The sequence below is a fragment of the Colossoma macropomum genome, unplaced genomic scaffold (assembly GCF_904425465.1).
Source record: "Colossoma macropomum unplaced genomic scaffold, Colossoma_macropomum, whole genome shotgun sequence".
Classification (NCBI taxonomy): Eukaryota; Metazoa; Chordata; class Actinopteri; order Characiformes; family Serrasalmidae; genus Colossoma; species Colossoma macropomum.
In genome coordinates this window covers 33,627,288-33,650,887 of record NW_023494786.1, presented here as the reverse complement: position 1 = coordinate 33,650,887, position 23,600 = coordinate 33,627,288, and the positions used below count along the sequence as shown (strand labels likewise).

The following is a 23,600-nucleotide window of genomic DNA, read 5'->3' as shown; positions in this document are numbered from 1 at the left end:
TCCGAATACCGGAGGAGCAAGAGAAGCAGCTTACAATACCCGCTGAAGTCCAGCAGAGGATACACCAGTTTACGCTGCCCAGGAAGTATTTTACAGATTTTAGAGTGACATCACTGCAGACAAGCCCAGAGAGGACGGACAAACACGGAGCGACCCGGCTATACTTTACGTTCTGTGTTTTATTTGGGGTTATATGATTATGTATTGTGTTTTTTTGTGTACTAATAAAATAAAAAACATTAGAAACTGACACAAATGTGAGTAGGCAGGATCTGGGTAGCTGTATTAGGAGCAAACATTGTGATTGGCTTATTTCAGACGTTGAAAGGAATCAGTTGTCCCATTTTCCCAATTCTCTCCATTTCTCCTGCTCCTCTCCTTGATCCCTCTGGGTGTGTCTCAAAACCTAGTGAGCTCTCTAAGTAGCCGCTGTCTACATAGGCATCTGTCTAAGTAGGCAGCGTTCCAACCGTCATCTATCCTTATAAGGCAGATAAATGAGACACTCTAGTTAGACAGCAGTGACGTCGCCGCTTGTTCCCGCCCACTGCACTGAGACCGGCGTTTACTTACCTCAGCCGTCAGAATCACAGTTAGCCAACATGGATCTGCTCTGACGGTTTATATAGCGATTTTAATTTTATCTGAATGAAACAGCAAAATAGACAATAGTTGTAGTCAAACTCGGAAAGTATAGCTATCTGTGCACCTTTATGACTAGAAAACAGATAAATACCCCAGAAAATCAGAACAACTTACATTTGAAGATGACGTCGCTGCTTGGCGAAGCGTTTCTGCCCACCATCTTCAAACAAAAGTTGCGCCGCGCTGCATTGCGTGATTGCCTCAGCGGTTGAGGAAACATCCGATGCTCATTGGGACAGCCTTCTTGTCGGGAGCGCACATACTGTGACGTAAAATGCTGTCTATGTAGAGAGCTCACTAGGTTTTGAGACACACCCTCTGTGCTCGTCCAGGGTAGGAGAGGGGCACTGGCAAATGTTTCTGGACGCAGCCTCAGTTCTCTTCTCGATTTAGTTGTGTCCAGTTCCACCCATTAGCTACATCTTCCTCACTCGATGCTACCAAGCTGGGATGGTGAAGGCTAGCACAAGCTTCCTCCAAGACTTTTGAAGCTCCATCATGTCTTTAGATACTGCCGGTAATGGAACGCCATTGGTCAGCCCAGTGTGTCAATTCAGGGCCTTTGAAAACCTTCGAAATCCAACCAAATTTAGAAGCTCTACCTCTGAAACCAAACCAGCAGGTGATTCACTGCTGACTGAAGCACCCAAGTGGTTCAAACACCATGTGATTTTCCCCAACCGAAGCACAAAGGTTCACAAAAACCATGTTAACAGTGCTGACACAAGCTTGAAGCCTAGTTTTCATCGCTAAAATTAGACACTGAATGACCATTTTTTTGATACTCAGTGCTGTTATTATTTTGGTGCACTTTCCGAATGTAACAACCTAATTATCTAATTAATTATGTTGTTAATTGCATAATGAGTTACATTAACATTCAAATTACGTTCACTTTCCAGCCATTTCTGTTTGCTTTAATGTCGAAAATAACAAAAAAACTTGGCAAAAAATGTGAAACGATTGTTTTCTCCTCCTGACAAACAACTGTGAGTGCAAACAGCCGTTCACTTCTCCAATTACTGCTGCAATTCCCCCGTTATTACAATGGCTGATTTTCATTTTAACCACACCAATCCAATTAATGAACTCTGAGCAGTTGGCTCGGTGCCCAGCCAAAAGAGGACACCATGAAGGATGGTGCATGCTGGGCTGTATGCTACGGATCACGGCGGGGTTTTCACTCCACAACCACAGTTATTACCCCCTCTATGCGGAGACTGCCATCAGCCAAAACAATCAGCAGAGCCGTTTGTTCACAGCGGTCCACCACGACGTCTGGACACTCTAAAACTGTCCGGGTTCAGTAAAGCGTGTCCTCTTCAAATGTATGACTGCAGACATCAGTGATCTGCTGGAGTCTGGAACATTCCACACTGTTCAGCAGAAGAACAGCAGTAAGCTTATTGTTATTATCAGCTGAGAGCTCTTACACTTCTACTCTTCCTTTATCTGAGTGAAAAGACGGGAGAGGCTAAGAACAGGCCAGGAGTCACCAACACTGAATGGAACCAAATAATAACTAGAAAGGGAAAGTTAGTGAACGAACTCTAAGTTGGCTTGAAAAAGCCAGCTAAAACAATAAAACATTAAAATGGTGGTTGTTAAAATGTTGCTAAATTGTTGCTAAGTGCGTGCTGTAGTATCCAATGTGGACGGTAACGCTAAAATGTTCCACCTTAAATTCGGTGCCACCTTAATTTTAATGCTACCTTAAAGAGAGTCCCTAAATTGCATGCCTCCTTAAACTTAGTGCTATGTTAATTGCAGTTCCACCTTAAATTCAGTTAGCACAAGCAACCTAATCGGGTATAGGTCCTACGATCCTGCAAAGTTTTGTGGTTCTAGCTCAAAAACTGTGGGACAAGAAACATTTCATATTTTGAGCATAGAATAATAATGAGAGGATGATCACGAAGAACAGTAATAAGTGATACTTTTTACTTAATAAGTGATGTAACACGATCCACAGTAGCATCAGACTTCATAATATCATTCAATATAACTGGCTGTCTTGATAAGCCGGGGTGACTGACATGTCTTTAAAATGAAGGTTACTATCGTATCGTTCACCACTATGAAAGAAGATGCAGCTTATGTTGAAGTTGCTGTGCTTTATTAAAGGGCTGCATTCGGCCGCAGCCACACGATACATAGAGTTTTGTCTAACAGCTTGCTCTACGCCTCGCTACGGCTTAATCAGCCATCAGCGTTTGACTCATGGTGCATTCCGTTTAAACTATGAAGTCCGAAGTCCGAAATTTCCAGTAGGACGTTTCAACCGGAACACCCCCAAAAGTTGGATTTCCTACTCAGAAACTTGGGAGTGCCTCACCAACCCTGACCTCAAAATCCGAGATGGCTGCTCTGTGCATCAACAGTGGTAAAAGCTGTAGTTTTACCAGAGCCAGTTTATGAGGAGCCTGGCTGCTTCCTATTTCCCCCATTTTATCAAAAACAGGACTGCTAAACAGCAGAGGGCGCCCATGAGTGAGTCCTCAATGAATGGGAGTGAATGGAGCTCAACGGCTTTGAAAAACCCGGAAACAGTTACAGATAGTGATTCTCTCTAATCACTGAACCATGAACTTTATCCTTTAATCTTTTAGACAGTAGAAGTACTGTCCATTTCACTGTGAGCACAAGAAATCTCACTGTATGTTTCCATTACTCTACATGCTAACAACGGGTTTCTTGGGCAGCAGAACACTGGTATTACTGCTACTGAGTGCTGATTGGCTGGCGAGCAGAGCAGCTCATTGGCTGTTCGCACCATGTATTTCCTAATACACAGAACACAGCTATGGGCTAGCCCCGCCTTCAGAATAAGAGTCCTTATTGAAGAAGCTAGCAAATAAATGCTGTAGAACTTTTACCCAAAATGTGCCCTTAAATGTATTAAAAACAGAAAAACTAGCATAGACCAGCACGGCTGGTCACCAGCAAGACCAGCAAATGTTGTGTTTTGATGCTGGTATGCTGGTCAACCAGCATGGCCATGCTGGGGTGACCAGCTAAACCAGAACCAGACCAGCTTAGACAAGCATGAGATGCTTGCTGGTCCATGCTGTTTTTATTAACAGGGTACTTGTTAGCTGCATTAGCCTCCAGTGCAGTACACCTCCATTACTTATTAGCTATATTAGCCTCCAGTGCAACACACCTCCATTACTTATTAGCTGTATTAGCCTCCAGTGCAGCACACTTCCATTACTTATTAGCTGTATTAGCCTCCAGTGCAACACACCTCCATTACTTATTAGCTGTATTAGCCTCCAGTGCAGCACACTTCCATTACTTATTAGCTGTATTAGCCTCCAGTGCAACACACCTCCATTACTTATTAGCTGTATTAGCCTCCAGTGCAAGACACCTCCATTACTTATTAGCTGTATTAGCCTCCAGTGCAGTACACTTCCATTACTTATTAGCTATATTAGCTTCCAGTGCAACACACCTCCATTACTTATTAGCTGTATTAGCCTCCAGTGCAGTACACCTCCATTACTTATTAGCCGTATGAGCCTCCAGTGCAGTACACCTCCATTACTTACTAGCCGTATGAGCCTCCAGTGCACTACACCTCCATTACTTATTAGCTATATTAGCCTCCAGTGCAGTACACCTCCATTACTTATTAGCTGTATTAGCCTCCAGTGCAACACACCTCCATTACTTATTAGCTGTATTAGCCTCCAGTGCAGCACACTTCCATTACTTATTAGCTGTATTAGCCTCCAGTGCAACACACCTCCATTACTTATTAGCTGTATTAGCCTCCAGTGCAGTACACCTCCATTACTTATTAGCTATATTAGCTTCCAGTGCAACACACCTCCATTACTTATTAGCTATATTAGCCTCCAGTGCAGCACACTTCCATTACTTATTAGCTGTATTAGCCTCCAGTGCAACACACCTCCATTACTTATTAGCTGTATTAGCCTCCAGTGCAAGACACCTCCATTACTTATTAGCTGTATTAGCCTCCAGTGCAGTACACCTCCATTACTTATTAGCTATATTAGCTTCCAGTGCAGTACACCTCCATTACTTACTAGCCGTATGAGCCTCCAGTGCACTACACCTCCATTACTTATTAGCTATATTAGCCTCCAGTGCAGTACACCTCCGTTACTTATTAGCTATATTAGCCTCCAGTGCAACACACCTCCATTACTTATTAGCTGTATTAGCCTCCAGTGCAGTACACCTCCATTACTTATTAGCTGTATTAGCCTCCAGTGCAGTACACCTCCATTACTTATTAGCTATATTAGCCTCCAGTGCAGACACACCTCCATTGCGTATTAGCTGTATTAGCTTCCAGTGCAGTACACCTCCATTACTTATTAGCTGTATTAGCCTCCAGTGCAGTACACCTCCATTACTTATTAGCTGTATTAGCCTCCAGTGCAGTACACCTCCATTACTTATTAGCTGTATTAGCCTCCAGTGCAGCACACCATTGTATTAGCTGTATTAGCTCCAGTGCAGTACACCTCCATTACTTATTAGCTATATAAGCCTCCAGTGCAACACACCTCCATTACTTATTAGCTGTATTAGCCTCCAGTGCAGTACACCACTGTTACTTGTTAACTATATTAGCCTCCAGTGCAACACACCTCCATTACTTATTAGCTGTATTAGCCTCCAGTGCAGTACACCACTGTTACTTGTTAACTATATTAGCCTCCAGTGTATTAGACATGTATTGTACTTGAGACTAATATAGTTAACAAGTAATATTACAAGTAATACAAGCCATATTAGCCTGCAGTGCCATACACCTCCATTACTTGTTAGTTACAGCCTTGTAGCTCCAGGGCTAAAACTGAATAAGCCGACTTCAGACACCAAACATGTCTTGGCTGATTGATTACATCAGGCGTGAGGGGGAAGTTGTGTACGTTTGATTTTTTGGTGCTGCAAAAGCGTCAGCTGTGTGATGAAACATAATCGTACTGCAGTTTACAAAAGGCTTCTGTTCAAACACACCAAACCCTTCAGCCCCTAAAACACCATTCCTCTCTCTCCTGAAGGACCCCGATGCCTGAAGGGTGCTCCTGAGACAGAACAGTGAAAAATCGCTCAGACCTGACTCGGCCTCCCCTGCCGCCTGAAAACACAAAGATATAGTGCAGCGGGCTGACGTGGTGCTTTTACAGACATTTGCAGTCGACGCCCGGCCCACCGCACCGTCCCCCGCCGCTCCGAATCATCTGTTATTGTCCCAGTTCCAAAGAGAGACGAAAATAACCTGCTTCACTCACTGCAGACCTGTTACACCCACACCAGCGCCAATGAAAACGTTTGAACACCTGATCCTCTCCTACCTGTCACCTCTGCAGGCAGGTGTCTGAGGCGTGTAAGCAGGGGCTCCAGACAGAATCAAGCTAGATTTCAGCTCAGTGATCAAAAGCGCCATCACTGAACTGCTGCTGAGCAGACAGTGTGAGGGTAACAATGAAGGTAAAACACTCTGCAGATGTGTAGATCAATCAGATTTCCTTCGCAAACAGGAAACAGGATGAATACCAAGGCGTCACAGATGTGTGCGTACAGGCCTTGACAGGTGTGTCCAGACACCCTTACAAAAGGGATTCTTTAAGGGTTCTTTAGTAAAGGCAGTGGGTATATGTAGAACCATGACAACCCAAAGATCCATTTGAAAGTTTATATTAAATTGTGGAATGTGTTGTATATATGTGGTTTAATAGAACCATTTATTCTATATAGCAGCATAAAAGGGTCACACAGTTGTTAAGAGACCTTTGTTGGTCCTATATGGAACACCTTTTGCTAAGCCTTTACAAATATGTATATAGGGCTCAACAGGTGTGCATACAGAGCTTCACAGGTGTTTATAGGTCTTATCAGGCGTATATAGAGCTTCACAGGTGTTTATAGGTCTTATCAGATGTATATAGAGCTTCACAAGTGTTTATAGGTCTTATCAGGCGTATATAGAGCTTCACAGGTGTTTATAGGTCTTATCAGATGTATATAGAGCTTCACAAGTGTTTATAGGTCTTATCAGGTGTATATAGAGCTTCACAGGTGTTTATAGGTCTTATCAGATGTATAGAGAGCTTCACAGGTGTTTATAGGTCTTATCAGATGTATATAGAGCTTCACAGGTGTTTATAGGTCTTATCAGGTGTTTATAGAGCTTCACAGTTGTGTAGGTCTTATCAGACGTATATAGTGCTTCACAGGTGTTTATAGGTCTCATCAGATGTATATAGAGCTTCACAGGTGTTTATAGGTCTTATCAGATGTATATAGAGCTTCACAGGTGTTTATAGGTCTTATCAGATGTATATAGAGCTTCACAGGAGTTTATAGGTCTTATCAGATGTATATAGAGCTTCACAGGTGTTTATAGGTCTCATCAGATGTATATAGAGCTTCACAGGTGTTTATAGGTCTCATCAGATGTATATAGAGCTTCACAGGTGTTTATAGGTCTTATCAGATGTATATAGAGCTTCACAGGTGCTTATAGGTTTTATCAGGCGTATATAGAGCTTCACAGGTGTTTATAGGTCTTATCAGATGTATATAGAGCTTCACAGGTGCTTATAGGTCTTATCAGGTGTACATAGAGCTTCACAGGTGTTTATAGGTCTTATCAGGCGTATATAGAGCTTCACAGGTGTTTATAGGTCTTACCAGGTATATATAGAGCTTCACAGGTGAGCGTATAAGGTTTCAAAAGTATGACCACAGCCTCGCAGGTATGAACAGGCCACATCAGATTGTTTGTAAACGTGAAGGTTGGTTGTATCTCTGGGAGGATAACTCACTTCCAGTGTGGAAGCAACTCAGTTTACGGCACAATTTACTGTAAATACAAACAAAACAGACAAAACATTGGCAGTAACTGTAAAATGATGTTGTATTTGAGACTGTAATGTCAAATGTCCCCAAGGATGTAATGTATTCTTATGATTTTCCTGTTTCCAGCTTTCTAAAGTAGATAGAGCTGCAGTATCAACCTCACTGAGGATCCTGTGTGTCTGCTAACCCTCACAGCTGAGGCTAATGACGAATTAGCTAATTCTTTACTGCAGATGGAGTTGCCCACTTTTACACGACCAGTAAGAGTATCATAATATACACTATGATTGTATATTGAGGTGTGGATTTCTATTTTCAAGATTATTACTTTGTAGAGAGTTCCACAAGAGGCGACATAGGCTAGCTAAAAAGCTAACTATTCTACACGTGACAGTGTGTAAATGTAGACATTTTGGCTACGTTCACATTACAAGCCTCATTGCTAAAATCCAATTTTTTGCTCAGATCCGATCTCTCTGACACGATGGTTCACACTCGTTTAGGTAAGTGACTCAAATCTGTCATTAATGTGACGAACCGGCGTCCTGAAATGACCCTCATGAGCTCATCCTACTCAGTAACGTCACGTGAATGAATCACGTTCATCATCAGCACAAACTAACGAGCAGAACGAGCTTCGCTGAGAAGATAATTAACTCTGATCAGCTCTCAGCTTCATTATTAGAGCGAGACGAAGGAGAAAAAGGTGAGATGAGCTGCTTTTCCACCGTTTACAGGCTTTAACTTCTGTTTGGAGCTGCTGCCATGGTAACGCTAATTAACCTACTTAGGTGCTGTATTAGTGACTATTAAATCGTTAATTGTGGTTATTGTAACGGTTCCAGCTGTCTCTCAAACAGGTGGAAAATGAACTAAAACTAGACCGGTTAGTTGATGTTTGGGTCAGTTCTTGTTTTTAGATGTGCCGTGGGTGTACAGGTTCACAGGTGTCCTTAGGGCTTCATGGGTGCGTACAGGGCTTTACAGGTGTGTACAAGGTTTCACAGGTGTGTTTTGAGCTTTACAGATATATATATATATAGCACATCACAGATGTCTGTAGAATTTTGCAGGTGTCTTTAGAGATTCACAAGTGTGTATATAGCTTTGCCAGTGTCAGTTGGCCTTTGCAGGTGTTTGTGAAGCTTTGCAGAACTCTACAGAGCTTTGCAAGTTTGTATAGAGCTTTATAGGTCTATACAGAGCTTCACAGGTGTCTATAGAACTTGGCAGATGTCTGTAGAGCCTTGCGGGAGGCTGTTGATAGTATCCCCATGATGTCACAATTTCGTCACTGCCATTTTGGTAGGCAACATCAAGTTCAATCAACGGTGCTGTGGTGGTTTGTAATGAGATAACAAAGTCATAACAGAATCAGCAAAGGCAGTAAAACATTTTTTTTTTCTGGATGACCTTTTTAAATTGCGTTATTAAAGTATATGAACTTCTATATTTGAGTGCATTGCTTTAGTTTTATTTGATTTGTTGCTGTAGTGATAACAAATGAAAGCTGAAATCTAACCGGCTGAACGCCCCGTCCCAAACCGCGTACCGGCTCACTAAATAGTATGGAAAAATAGTGCATATCCCATTAGAAGTGCACTCATTAGTGTAGTAGGTGAAGTACAGAAGTGTGTTGTTTGAGATGCGGCGTTAGATCAGCCAGTGAGACGCATTCAACAGCTGCTCTGCTGTGCTGCTCGTTAGCTTCTCATTGAACACCTCCAAGAGAAAGATTGAGGTGTTCGTTGATTGAGGACGCATTTGTTAACGTAAGCTGATTTTGGCTTCGTGTCCACCAACTTCGTAATTCGTTCTACATTTAAGGCACCTCAGTGCAGCTGCTGCACCATTTAAGGTGGAACGGAAAATTCAGTATAGCCTCAGTATTCAGTGTATATATGGGTCTGGCAGCTACCTTTATTATATTTTATAAAATCCCACAGATTGGAATTTTCGGAACTCTGGAGATGTGCAAGTTATACGGATCCATTCAATCAATCAAGTTAACCTTCTCCTTGTAGCGTTTTTCTGCAGACTGCGTCTAAAGGGTCCACATATCTTTTCATGTTTTTACCTACTTTGCTATTTTGCCTTTGGTGTTTATCCATCTGCAGGGCTGTATCTGCAGTAACGATGATGAGACGAGCTCCATCAGAGCAAAGTTACAGCTCACCTACCAACATGAAGACGTGGTCTTCTTAACGACGCTATCAAATACTATGAATAGAGCTTCGGAAGTGTCTGTACAACTTAATGGGTTCTAAAGTGCTTTGCTGGTGTCTTTAGAACTTTGCAGCGGTCAATAGAGAGTCACAGGTGTCTGTAGAAATTTGCAGATGTCTGCTGATCTCTGCAAGGGTCTACAGGGCTCTGCAGGTGTATGTAGAGATTCTCAAATGTACAGGATTCTCTACAGGTGTCTGCAGAGCTTCACAAACGTATATAGAGCTTTGCAGCTGTCGATAGAGCTTCTCAAGTGTGTACTGAATTGTGCAGATGTCTGTAGAAGTTCGCAGATATTTGCAGAGCTTTGCACGTGTCTATAGAGCTTCTCAAGTGTATAGGCTTCTCTACTTCCTGCACACCATTGACTGCACCACTTCTTGATTGAAACGCTTAGGTTTCATAGATTGAAATGAAACAGGAGTAATGTGGGAAGTTTTTCACCTGCTGTGCTAAAATCTACCTTATTCAATACCTGTAAATGAGGTGGAAATGATAATTGACTCCCACAAACCCTCTCCAGCATCATCAGCACCAGAAATCAATGGCGCAGCCATCAGTGTGGTCGAGCCGTTCAAATTATCCACAACTACTGTCTCTTACACACTCAGCCAGCAAATAAACCTCTCCTGGTTCACAAAGCAATCAACTGAAGAAACTTCTGCACAAACTGATGAAAACCTCAACTCATCACTGAGCTTGTCCGTGTGCAGCTCGCAGCAGGAACCTTCACGGTTTTCATCAGTGTCTGCTGCTAATGAAGGCAAATTACGATCTCTTATGAAAATCATATGCCCTGACGTAGCCCTCACTGAAGGGAAAGAGGCATAAACGGTACTGACCCAGATACTGTTGCTCAGGAGAGAATCCTGAGGGCTTTCTTGACCTTCAAGGCCTTATGATTGCTGGGAACTGGAAAAATCTATTTGTTGGTGTCTATAGACCTTAAAGTGTGCATAGAGGTCTACAAGTGCTTACATAGCTTCCTAAGTGTTCATAGAGCTTTGTAGGTGTCTGTAGAGCATCACAGATGTGTACAGGGCTTTGCAGCTACCTATAGAGTTCTGCTTGTATCTATAGAGCTTTACAGGCATCTACAGTGCTTATCGGGAGACTATAGAAATCCCTAAGTGTCTGTAGAGCATCACAGATGTCTGTAGGGCTTCACATGTGTGCACAGGGCTTTGCAGCTCTCCATAGAGCTTCACAGGCATGTGCAGAGTTCTGCATGTGTATATAGAGCTTCACAAGTGTTTATAGAGCTTCTCAGCAATCTGTAGAGCTTCTCAGATGTCTGTGGAGCTTCATAAGTGTGAATAGGTCTTTGTAAGTGTGTATTAAGTTTTGCAGGTGTCTATACAACTTTGCAAGTGTGTTATAAGCTTTGCAAGTATCTATAGAGCTTTTCAGGGGTCTGTATTTTTATTTAATACAGTCATTGTGTTTACTGCATTTAAACTCTAAGTATTAAAGTAAGACTGTATATTTTTAATTGAAAACAAAAGGGTTAAAATCTTGAAACACCCAATAGAAAATGATCAAGTCAGGATTGTTTTCTCTGTGGTATCTAGGTAGATACGGCTGAGGGAGCTCTCCCATTGGTTAGGACTTCAGGACCTGGACTGAAGGCCTTAGGAAGTGAACCAGTCATGCTTTGATTTACAATGGGTGGAACCAGACATAAACATTACTCTAGGTCTCAAGGTTCTAGATACGTCACTGACTGTGAATACGAGCCGTGGTCTAAGCAGCGTTCTGGTTGGTTGTTAGAAATGGAAAACAGTGGCGGCAGCTCAATACTGAAGGAGTCACCGGGAAACTGATACATACAAGATCAGATGTATAATAATGTCTGTTATGAGCTTCAAATGCCCTTGATTAATCTGTAATGACCATAAGCAGCAGTTTTAGCTCAGTGCTAATGTACTACAAATCTCATAAGGGCTCTAGCAGTAATGATCTTTATTGTAAAGGTGTTTTTTTCTCTTTTTTGATTAACGTTTATGGACTGAACTGGAGGCCCAACTCTAATAGTCACAGTTCACTGCTGCTGTTGTTGTTTACCAGTGTTTATATGTGATTGCGTCACTATTTAAAAGGCTAACACAAATTGTGCATCAACAGAATTGCAACAAATTGTAAATTGCGGGATCTCTTCCTTAATGTCTTTGATATTTTCTCTTTATCTTCTAAATAACAGCGATTCTGATGTTGAACATGCAAGCTGACTAACATTCAATACGCTGCAGCAAAATGAGAATGACATTTTATTATTCTGCTCTTATAATACAATACAAAATTCTTCAGATGGAGATTTTTTTGGTCCACATCGCCCAGCGCTAACTCAACGCATCTGTCACTGCGCACGTTTTCTTTTTGTCCTCCTTTTATTCACTTTGTCTCTCCACATTACAGTTGTAAATGCTCGCAAAGCGCCAATCAGAAGCTTCTCTTTGTCTGAGCCTTTAACCTCCTTCTCATTTTAATCTCCGACAGCTCTGTTCGATTGTCCGTCGGTTTTGTTTTACCTCCGCTCGCTCCTCTGCATAATTATGACCCAGATAGAGAACAGCGAGCGCTTCCTATTCTCTTCAGATCGTTCTGTTGTGTTGCCAGTCATCTCCCGCTCTTTTGTGCGAGTGAATGCAGCTGCAGAGCAGATGTGCGATGTTCAGGGAGATGAAATGAAAGCGCTGAGTGCGAGAACCCCATTATAGATCTGTCTGTACGGCTTTATCGTTACATTACACTGTCATGTCTGTTATCCTGTCCTACACTTTAACACACACACTGGCGAGGCATATGATACAGCAGAAAAGCAGAAACACATATTTAGAGGGGAACTCCACCAATTTTTTCAAAATTTCAGCGTAATTAGATGGTAAAGATGTAAACAGAGTCATTCAGAGTGGTTTGGTGTGAAACGCTCTGTTCTAGAGAAACTTACAGTCAGAACTGTTCACAGTGGTGGTGATAGGAACCAGACGTCCACCTCTAAAAGCTCCCTCACAGTTCCTACATGAAATGGTTATGGATTCACTGCCTGATGACTGAGACACTGTTTTATGATAGTTTGGTGATAAAGTTTTGGTCTAAAATATATTTTAATACATTTATTTTAATCCATTCATGGTGGGGGGGCACAAGAAGAGTGTTCTAAGGCAAAATTGTCTCCAAATAAAACAAAGTGTCTGTTTTTCTCTAACAAACAGTAGAACGTCATAAATTTATTTTCAGGGACCCCCTACAATTTTGAGACTTTCACAGGGTCCAAGATGTGTTTCACACTTTGAATGGAAGTATATTCATAATCCATGAAACTGATTAACTATAAACCTCATATAAAAAGACTGTGCAAATATAATATAATACTGTGTAGTTTTACAACATAACAATGTTTACATACTACACCAGGCGTCGACACCCAAATGTTAAGAGGAGCCCTTTTGCCCTCTCAACAAAAATCAAACCACCTTGAGAGCCACAACATTTTATGTCCATTTTATTGAAGTAACGTTTCACCATCTTGGCTGTAAATATGTCTCAGTATGTGCTGATGTACTAATATAGGCTAAAAAATCTAATATAAATGAAAACGCTTCTTGTTAGAATTTTCCCGTTCCACCTTAAATGGTGCCTGAGTTGCCAGAATGGAACTGCTGCACCATTTAAGGTGGAACGGGACAGTTTGAACAAGAAGCTGGTGAATGAGACGTTGATTCAGCCTCGCGACTTTTTTTTTCGTTGCAGATTAAACGTATCAGGAAACCAGCTGGAGTGATTATAAATGCAAATAAGTCCATTCGTTTCCAAATCATCGATGTTCATCTTAAATCTCTCTCTTTGTCGTTTCGTTAGCTACTAGCTAGGCAAGACTGTTGTCTGTGTTGCTATGGTGACCAGCAGTCTGCGCTGATCTTCAGGGTTAAAGGGTGAATTAGCAGTTCTACATTAACTCCAGAGTTTAAGACCATTTATTGTTAAACTGTGTTGAACGATCAGCAGAGCTTTATTTTACTGTAAAGGAGGATTATTTTATTTTTACCTACAAATCTAATTCAGCTGTGGAGCCACAACAGGGCAGTAAAAGAGCTGCATGTTCCCGACCTGCACTACACCAAACTCATTCATTTCAAAGCAGTGAATAAAATCCGGTTTTCCGTGATATCAGCCCTTTAATTAAAGTGTATTATGGATCCCTAATGAAGATACTTCCACTCTACTGGCCTCCACTGATCCAGGCCTCTCTCTGTCTGTCTCTCTGCAGGTTCTGGCATGGAGAATACACCGTAGCGGTCAACATCAACGACTACCTGGACGTTTACTGCCCGTACTACGAGAGTCCTCAGCCCCACAGCCGTATGGAGCGCTACATCCTCTTCATGGTCAACCACGATGGCTACCTGACCTGTGAGCACAGGATGAGGGGCTTCAAACGCTGGGAGTGCAACCGGCCACAGAGCCCGGACGGGCCGCTCCGATTCTCCGAGAAATTCCAGCTCTTCACCCCCTTCTCCCTCGGCTTCGAGTTCCGCCCCGGACACGAGTACTACTACATCTGTAAGTGTGGAGCTTCACTGAGACAGTTCAGAGGAAAACCTCATTTATACAGGCTTTACCTTCACCAGGGTTACTGCTTCAGATATAGCACTGCAGAGAGAGAGAGAGAGAGAGAGAGAGAGAGAGAGAGAGTGTGTTAGAGAGAGTGAGAGAATAAAAGAGAAAGAGTAAAATAGTGAGAGAGGATAAAAGAGAGAGAGAAAGAGAGGGTAAAAGAGTGCAGGTGAGAGAGTCAAACAATAAAAGAGAGTGAGTGTGTGAGAGAGAGAGAGTAAAAGAGAATAAGACGAAGAAAGAGTGTTGGAGTAAAAGTGTGTCTGAGAGTAAGAGAGAAAGAGGGAATGTAAAAGTGAGTGTGTGTGTGTGTATGAGAGAGAGTAAAAGAGAAAAAATGAGAGAGAAAATAGCGAGAGAGAGAGAGAAAGAGGGAGGAAGACAGGAAGAGATGAAGAGGAAAAGGGAGGGGGGAGAGAGAAAGAAGATGAGAAAGGAGAGAGAGAAGGGATGAGAAGAAGACCAAAAGAGAGAGAGAGAGAGAGAGAAGGAGCAACACAGGAAGAGAGAAAGAGAAAAAGAGCAAGCATAAGAGAGAGAGGAAGAGAGGAAGAGAGAATGGAAAAAGGGATGGGAAAGAGAGAGAGAGAGAGAGAGAGGATGAGAGGAGAGCGTGAGACAGAGAGAAAGAGAGGGTGAATGAAATAAAGAGGACAGAGAATGAGAGAGAGGAGAGAGAGTGAAAGAGAGAATGATTGGGAGAGAGAGAATGATTGAGTGAGAGAGTGATTGAGTGATAGAGAATGAGTGATAGAGAGAGAGTGATAGAGAGAGAGAGAGAGTGATAGAGAGAGATGCCGTAAGACTTGTCCACTTGGTAATGAGGAGAGGGGGGCAGAGCGGCGCTGTGAGATGAAGAGTGGCAGAACATTGTTGTAATGAGATCAATACAAACACAGAGGATCAATACTGCACACGGTGTGGGGGATGATGGGATAAGCTGTCGCGGCGCTGTGGAAGGAGACGCTGAGGGCGGGCCAGCTTTGCTTGTACTGGAGGGAGTTTCAGTTGGACTGGGAGGGGTTTCGGTTGTACTGGGAGGGGTTCCTGTTGTACTGGGAGGAGTTTCAGTCATACTGGGAGGGGTTTTGTATATACGTGGAGGAGTTTCAGTTGTACTGGGAGGGGTTTCTGTTGTACTGGGAGGAGTTTCGGTTGTACTGGGAGGGGTTTGGTTGTTGAATGTGTCTTGGAGAGACGGATGTGTTAACACTGCTGTAATGTGGCTCAAATGCGTCTCAGTCCACCTCCTGAAGTGGTCTGAGTGATCAGATTTGAATCTGTTTAAATGCGTTTACACTTTTTATGTACCTTGGCCTTCAGGCACAATCCTGATACTGAAGACGCATGACGTGACCAGGTGTTAATGGGGTCAAAAAGGAGTGATTCGTCACCTGGACGGAAGCACCTGATCAGTCATATGACTTATTTGTTTGTTTGTTTGATCATTTATTGGACAAACGCTTTTCTGTCATAATTTATCACACTGGTTCTGCTGGTTTTGTTCAATATTGTCTCCACGAGGCATTTTTCACTCAGTAATAGTGCGTGGATGGCAGCCGGGCTGGTGAGGCTGTGTTTGAATGCATCGGAGCAGCAGATCCCTCCGCAGCGCTGGAGCCACCAGCTGTGCTCCTCCATATTCACCGTGTTCGGAGCCGTCCAGGTTTTGTTTGATGTTAAATTTTCTGTAGGCTGGTGAGGAAGCAGCGTGTCCTGCAGCTATTTTGGAACACGGTCCTGCGGAGACGGCCGTATGAGGAGCTGTATTTCATAATCAGACCAGTACTGAAGTGCTATATCAGATTTATATTTTCCTCACTCAGGTTGGAAGAAAGTTATTGAACTCAGATGCTTTATTTAACCCCCGGGATCGTATCTGGCTGGAATGAAATCCTGTTACTTTAATGGACGTTCACAACAGATACTGAATAATTCATACAGGTACTGAATGATTCATAGTAGATACTGAATAATTCATAGCAGATACTGAATAATTCATAGCAGATACTGAATGATTCATAGTAGTTACTGAATAATTCATAGTAGATACTGAATAATTCATAGTAGATACTGAATAATTCATAGCAGATACTGAATGATTCATAGTAGATACTGAATAATTCATAGCAGATACTGAATAATTCATAGTAGATACTGAATAATTCCTAGCAGATACTGAATAATTCATAGTAGTTACTGAATGATTCATAGTAGATACTGAATAATTCATAGCAGATACTGAATGATTCCTAGTAGATACTGAATAATTCATAGTAGATACTGAATAATTCATAGTAGATACTGAATAATTCATAGCAGATACTGAATGATTCATAGTAGATACTGAATAATTCATAGCAGATACTGAATAATTCATAGTAGATACTGAATAATTCATAGCAGATACTGAATAATTCCTAGTAGATACTGAATGATTCATAGTAGTTACTGAATAATTCATAGCAGATACTGAATGATTCATAGTAGATACTGAATGATTCATAGTAGATACTGAATGATTCATAGCAGATACTGAATAATTCATAGTAGTTACTGAATGATTCATAGCACATACTGAATAATTCATAGCAGATACTGAATGATTCATAGTAGATACTGAATGATTCATAGTAGATACTGAATAATTCATAGTAGTTACTGAATGATTCATAGTAGATACTGAATAACTCCTAGTAGATGCTGAATAATAAGCCTGAAGTTTAGGAGGTTTAACTATAACTACAAATGTATGGAAATCAGTGAGTGTATGGAAATACAGATGAATATAACAATAATAATAATAATAATAATAATAATAATAATAATAAAAGGTCTGTTTTTGGATGAGTTTTGGATGACTGGCTCAGTCTGAGAGAGAGCAATAATGATTTTAGGCCTGATTCTCCAGACGCTGCACAATAACAACATCTGATTGGTTTGACAAATACGTGTCAAGCTTTACGTTCCGAAGCCCGTCAGATACTGTAAACAAACAACAAACAGAGATGTTTTTGCTCATTCTCAGCCCTGGAGACTCTGCTCTGCACAGGTCTGGGTTCTCTGCTCTAACAGTCCGGATTCAGGAGCAGAAGCACTGACAGCTTCAGGATGGAGTGTAGAGCTCATCAACTCACAGCAGAGCACTGAAGCTTTAGAGGAGGAGGAGGAAGAGAATAATGCCTAAAACTGAGCCAGATGTGGAGAATACTTAAGATTTTTACTTTACTCAAATATTATTGAAATTGAAAACTTGTATTTTTACTTTATTTTTACATTTCCAAGAAAAAAAACAAACTTTTTTTTACTACTTACATTTTCACTTAGACCTTCAAAGAACTTGTTACTTGTTGACTTTTCTTCTTTTTCGTTCTCTTGCCAGTCGAGTTGCTGCGCATTTTAATTAAAATGATGCTGCCCGGAGCTAAACAAGGACCAGGACCACCCATTTGTCACAGCTGTTGAAAACGGTCGAGATCAGGCCGATGGGTTACAGAGTGTGATCAGCATTACAGCTACTTTAATGTTAAAAGAGTAGAGTTCTGGCTCCAAACTTCCACTTTACATGGCGTACGATTTGACACAGTACGCAAACTTTCACTAAAGTTCAGCTTCCCTCTACTTTTTACACCCTTGTTAGTTTTTAAAGCCAAATTTCTGAATATCTTCAGAGAGTCTGGAGGGTTTCGCCGCTCAATGCAGCCAAGAACCGCCCACTTTCAATGGCAAGCAAGGGATTGACCAATCTCTGACCACTGCGTGTCATCAGCTGATGACGTGATGTTCAAAGCAATGACAAAAATATCAAAATTAAGCAGTGGCTGAAATAAATGTGCTAAATTCATTGCTGTAGCCATTTCTGCTGGTTACAAACCGACACACAAAGTGCTGAACAGTGGCTCATTGATTACTATCAAAAAACACAAAAAATGAAAGTGTGGAAAACAAATCAGAGTGTAACTTACAAAGATGGATACCTGAGTCGCGACTTGGACTGGAGACTTGGATGTTGATCCTAAAACCAATTAACCTTTAAAGTGCATTGAGAGTGACCCTGAATTATTTTGTAGCCAAGCAAGTTGAAACAGGGATTGAAAAAAATAAAATTAATCAGTTGAAGCAAATCAAGACTAATACGACTAAATGAACAAAGAAAATTTTTGATGAAAATAAATAAAAGCTCAAATAAGAAATGGAGAATGGAGAGGAAAAAAAATCTGTAATGAAAACAAAATAAAAAGTAAATAAAACAACTAATATAATACATTTTGAGAAAAACATAAATTGTTGCAAAAATATTTCAATAAATTAGTCAAATAAAATAGAACAGTAAAAGAACAAACATGAGTTAGCTGAGAGGTAGTGGTTAGAAATGAAAACTTTAAAATGGTGAAATGTCTCCAACAAGTGGAGATATTATTTAATTAATTAAAATAAACATTTATTAAAATATTTATTACAATTATTATTTCATTTATTTTAAAAATTGCAGTGCTTCTTTATATAACAAATATAAAGCTGACTGATAAAATATTGGCACAACACTCATTTTTATTTTCATTTATTTTTGTTTTATTTTGTTTATTTTGTTTATTTATGTTCTTAGTCAAAGAAAAAATCTTGTTATGCATATGCCCACTACGCTATACACTGCACAAGTGGCCAGTTTGTATAAAGCAATGGTGATTCTCTCATAATGTTATAATTATGGTCATTTATATACCACCTTATATACATTAAAAATGCAGCTCAAAGTGCTTCACAATACAAATTAAAAACAACAGAGGAAGAAAAGAAAAAGAGAAATAATAAACAGCAGAAAGGGATTTATTAATAATAATTCCAATTGAAAAGCACAAGATAAAAGTATAAATAAAAGTAATGTTTCAGGGGGGCACAACTGTCTAAGCGTTGACCCTATCATCAGGAGGTCACGAGTTCGATCCCTGGTGATGCTACAGTCCAAGAGAGCACAGTTGTCTTCACTCTCTGGGTGGGTAGGATGGCCCACCGTCTCCCCCATCACTCAGCGTGATGCTAGTCAGCGCAGGCGTCTGTTAGCTGACGTAACAGATCTGGCGTTTAGTGTTCTCCTCCGAGCGCGTTCAGCCGTCCAGTGAGCAGAGGTGGCTGGTGACTGGACATGCAGACGGTCTGATCGTGTTGTATAGTGCGTTGTCTGGTGTGTTCACATTCCCAGATGCACGGTGGATGTTGTCGGGGTGGCTCAGAGATCTCAGCCCTCTTAGGTGGGCTGTGGCTCGTCTCATTGAAGATATCAGCGTAGATTTCAACACGTTGCTGGGGTTCCACTCTTACATGAAATGCTCATTTTACAGACACGGCAGGCAGCACTGCTGTCATCTTTCTTCGTGAAATAAAGCAATTCTTCCTCACCGCAAGTTTCCAGCAGCGTAGACGAGGAGTTTGATGTCATACCTGTCAGAAAAACATGCCAGCATTGATATAAGAAACTGGCGGCATATGATTCCAGTGCATCGGACAGTTTTGGGACCAGTTCTCAGCTGGAGCCAGTTCTCGATTCCCATCCCTACTTGAGGTGATGGCTGAACAAGTAGGTTTGCTTTTGCACAATGAGATTCCAGCAGCTGACGGTGAGACTAACATAAAAGTTTCAGATAATATTGTCGTAGCTGACAATATTCGATAGTTATCTTAGCATATAATAAATGTTTTAAATATCTCTATAGTGTAAAGATTTTTTGCTTTTCTATTTATAATGTTTATATTGTTCACTCCTCACAATTCCCATGTGTAACATAAATCAGTACCTCATGGGAAACACTCCATGTGAATTTTGGGTAAAATATCTTTACAGTGTAAATATTTTAGCTTTTATTTATTTATAATCCTTTATATCGTTAATTTTTGTGAAGGATAGAGTTTATATTTTTGCTTATTTTTTACTTTTAGTAATATATATATATATATATATATTGTCTATAAAGTAACAAGTAACAAACTGTAAAAACCCTGTTAAGTAATTAAGGTTAATTACTTGCTTGTTAATTCTCTTCTTGTTACTCTTTTCTGAGTGTCTTGCTCTCCGTTTGCTGCTGTAACACTGAGAATTTCCCCATTGTGGGACTAATAAAGGATTATCTTATCTCTTATCTTAAATATCAGACACTCTGTCTGTCTTCCGTAGTCGGTGTTTTGCTAATAAAGTCATGTTAACTGGTTCCAATTAGTTTACACTGGCAGTTTTAGCTGAAGTCTTCCTTCCGAGTCCTTAATGCTGTATTCAGGTCTCTTGTAAATTCTGTCTGCAGCTTCAGTAAAGCAACGAAAAGAAGTGAAGCAAGGTCGATCTGATGCAAGACGCATGTCATTAACTGCGTGGGAGAGAGTCAGAGGCAGAGACGGTTTCCCGAGTCATAAGACGGAGTTTTTGGAGCTTCGTGGCTTTATTAGCCTCCAGCAGGAAGAGCTTCCACCACCACCACCACGTCCCCATTAACCTCAGAGGGCTTCTGGACGTTTCTCTGCAGTGTCCTCCTTCATTAATAATTTTTTCCCTGCCCTCTTCTGAAGACACGGCTCGGTTCAGCGACTCCCTTCATGCACGCACAAAACAAGGGACATAAAACAGGAATAATTAACTTTCCTGCGAGTTTCCCAGCTGTTACAACAAGATAACATGAAAGGGCTGCGAGATACCCGGGAATAACCCAGCGTGCCACAGCAGCTCAATAATTTATATGGTAATTATGATTCATGACACAGGCAGGCTCAGAGGGGCCCAGAGCCACCTGTGATTTCTGCGTACAGTACGGAGCCCCGAGGCGCCGAGCGCCTCTGAAACTGAGCTGCAGTGTAATCTCCATAGAAAAGCACTGACCAGCAGAGAGGGACGCTCTGGAGCAGCTGCACATGATCGTAAAGGCCTCTTCCTGCTGAACATAACAGCGTTGTTATCTTGAGATCATGACTATGATCTCATGATCTCAAGATAACGACTGTTCTATCTTGTGAGCCGAGACCGCAGCGTCGCCTGGAACAGCTGAGAACACTACGTCTATCTATCTATCTATCTATCTATCTATCTATCTATGTATCTGTCTGTCTGTCTGTCTGTTTATCTATCTATCTATCTATCTATCTATCTATCTATCTATCTATCCATCTGGCTGCCCATCTATCTGTCCATTCATACATCCATCCATCTATCTGTCTATCTGTCTGTCTTTCTGTCTGTCTGTTTACCTATCTATCTGTCTGCCTGTCTATCTATCTATCTATCTATCTATCTATCTATCTATCTATCTCTCTATCTGTCTATCTGTCTATCTGTCTGTCTGTCTGTCTAACCATCTATCCGTCCATCTGCTCATTTATCTGTTTGCCCAACTGACTGTCTGTCTGTCTGTCTCTCTCTGTGCCTATCTATCTATCTATCTATCTATCTATCTATCTATCTATCTATCGTTCTATCGTTCTATCTATCTATCTATCGTTCTATCGTTCTGTCTGTCTGTCTATCTATATATCTATCTATCTGTGCATCCATCCATCCTTCCATCTATCTGTCCACCTATCCAATTGGCCATCTATCTATCTATCTATCCATCTATCTATCTATCTATCCATCTATCTATCTATCTATCCATCTATCTATCTATCTATCTGTCATGATCTCAAGATAACAACTGTTATCTTGTGAAAAAGCCTGAAATTCAAAAACACACCCAGATATTACAAAAAGAGTTTTTACGCTAGGACAAACCGAAAAAGTTGGAATATCACTAAAGCCGAAATGCGAAAAAGGGCGATGGAGAAGCGTTTTTCAAATAAATGATGACATATTAACTCATAAGTCACATGATACAGCGTATACACAACAGTGAACTGCTGTAGAGGACTATTTTGCCTCACAACATTCTGCATGTATCCATCCGCCATGAATGGCTTTAAATACCAAATACCTTCTCAAAACTATGGTAAAACAGTGTCTCAGACATCAGGCTGCGTATTCATCACCATTCCATGTAATGACTTTCTGTAAGGGAGCTCTGGGACGCTCTGGAGCAGCCACACATGAGCCTAAGGTCTCCTTCCCTGGTGTCAAGTGTGGGCTAGAGGGGTATAAAGCCCACTCTGGAGTGGTGGAGCTCCATCGAATACCTTTGGGATGAGTTGGAGTGATCCAGAACTGACCATCCAACATCAGTACATAACCTCACTAATGCTCAACCAAATCCTCACAACAATGTTCAACATCTACTGTAAAGCCTTCCCAGAAGAGTAGAGGCTGTTACTGCAGCACAGACTCACTACTAACACCTTCATTTCAGAGGAAACTCTGGAGTCTACAGACTCTTTGGACATGTGTATTAGTCAACTAGTGTGTGCAGCCTAAATCATCATCATCATGCTCGTATTAGGAAGTTCAGATCTGAGCTGGTTTCCTTTATGTGGAAAAATGAATAGTGTTTTGGAAAATCACCGCTGTTGCCTCCTGTGGTAAACATGCTCTAAAGCCAATAGGTTGTATGGACATTTTTGGCCCAAACATCACCCTCTGATTTACGAAGTCATTAACAAGCTGAAATAAACATTGCTGCATGATAGATAACATGGCTGTGCACTGAACTGACCTCATAAGACTGACCTCAACAATACCCAGTGAGACAGTTGGAGGAGCTGGTGTAGGTTTATGACTGTGCTGAAGAAAGTAGACTTCCTTTCATGCGATGTAATTTCAGTGTGCAGGTCTTAGCTTGCCTGCAGCCTTGTTTGTGTTTTGGTCACTAACTGGAGTGTGTAAAGCCCACAGCAGCTTCTGTGAGGGACCACCAAAACACTGCTGAATGTTGTTTTGCGTCTGAAAGTCGTTTGTTTTGTCTGAGCGTCTCTCACACTCAAGCTTTAGTCTGCGAGCGTCAGACGCTGCTGTTCAGTAAATATTACAGCTGTTCACACTGTGAGTTTCAGCTGAGGAGCTGCAGGGCCTCCGGCCTGTCTGTCTGTCTATCTATCTGTTTATCTGTCTGTTTATCTGTCTATCTGATCTGACCGTCTGTCTGTCTGTCTGTCTGTCTGTCTGTTTATCTGTCTATCTGATGTGACTGTCCGTCTGTCTGTCTGTCTGTCTGTCTGTCCATCTGTTTATCTGTCTATCTGATCTGACTGTCCGTCTGTCTGTCTGTCCATCTGTCTGTCTGTCTGTCTGTCTATCTGTTTATCTGTCTATCTGATGTGACTGTCTGTCTGTCTGTCTATCTAGCTACCTATCTATCTATGTCTTC

At 41.3% G+C, this 23,600-nt stretch overlaps 1 protein-coding gene across 1 annotated transcript in view; it reads left to right on the top strand.

Annotated features, from left to right (window-relative positions):
- The window catches only part of efna2a (ephrin-A2a), a 142,712-nt gene that overhangs the window by 113,896 nt on the left and 5,216 nt on the right, over positions 1-23,600 (top strand). The window contains exon 2 of the mRNA XM_036565412.1: positions 13,985-14,277. Within this exon, the coding sequence (XP_036421305.1) occupies positions 13,985-14,277 (293 nt within the window). The remainder of the gene's footprint in view (positions 1-13,984; positions 14,278-23,600) is intronic.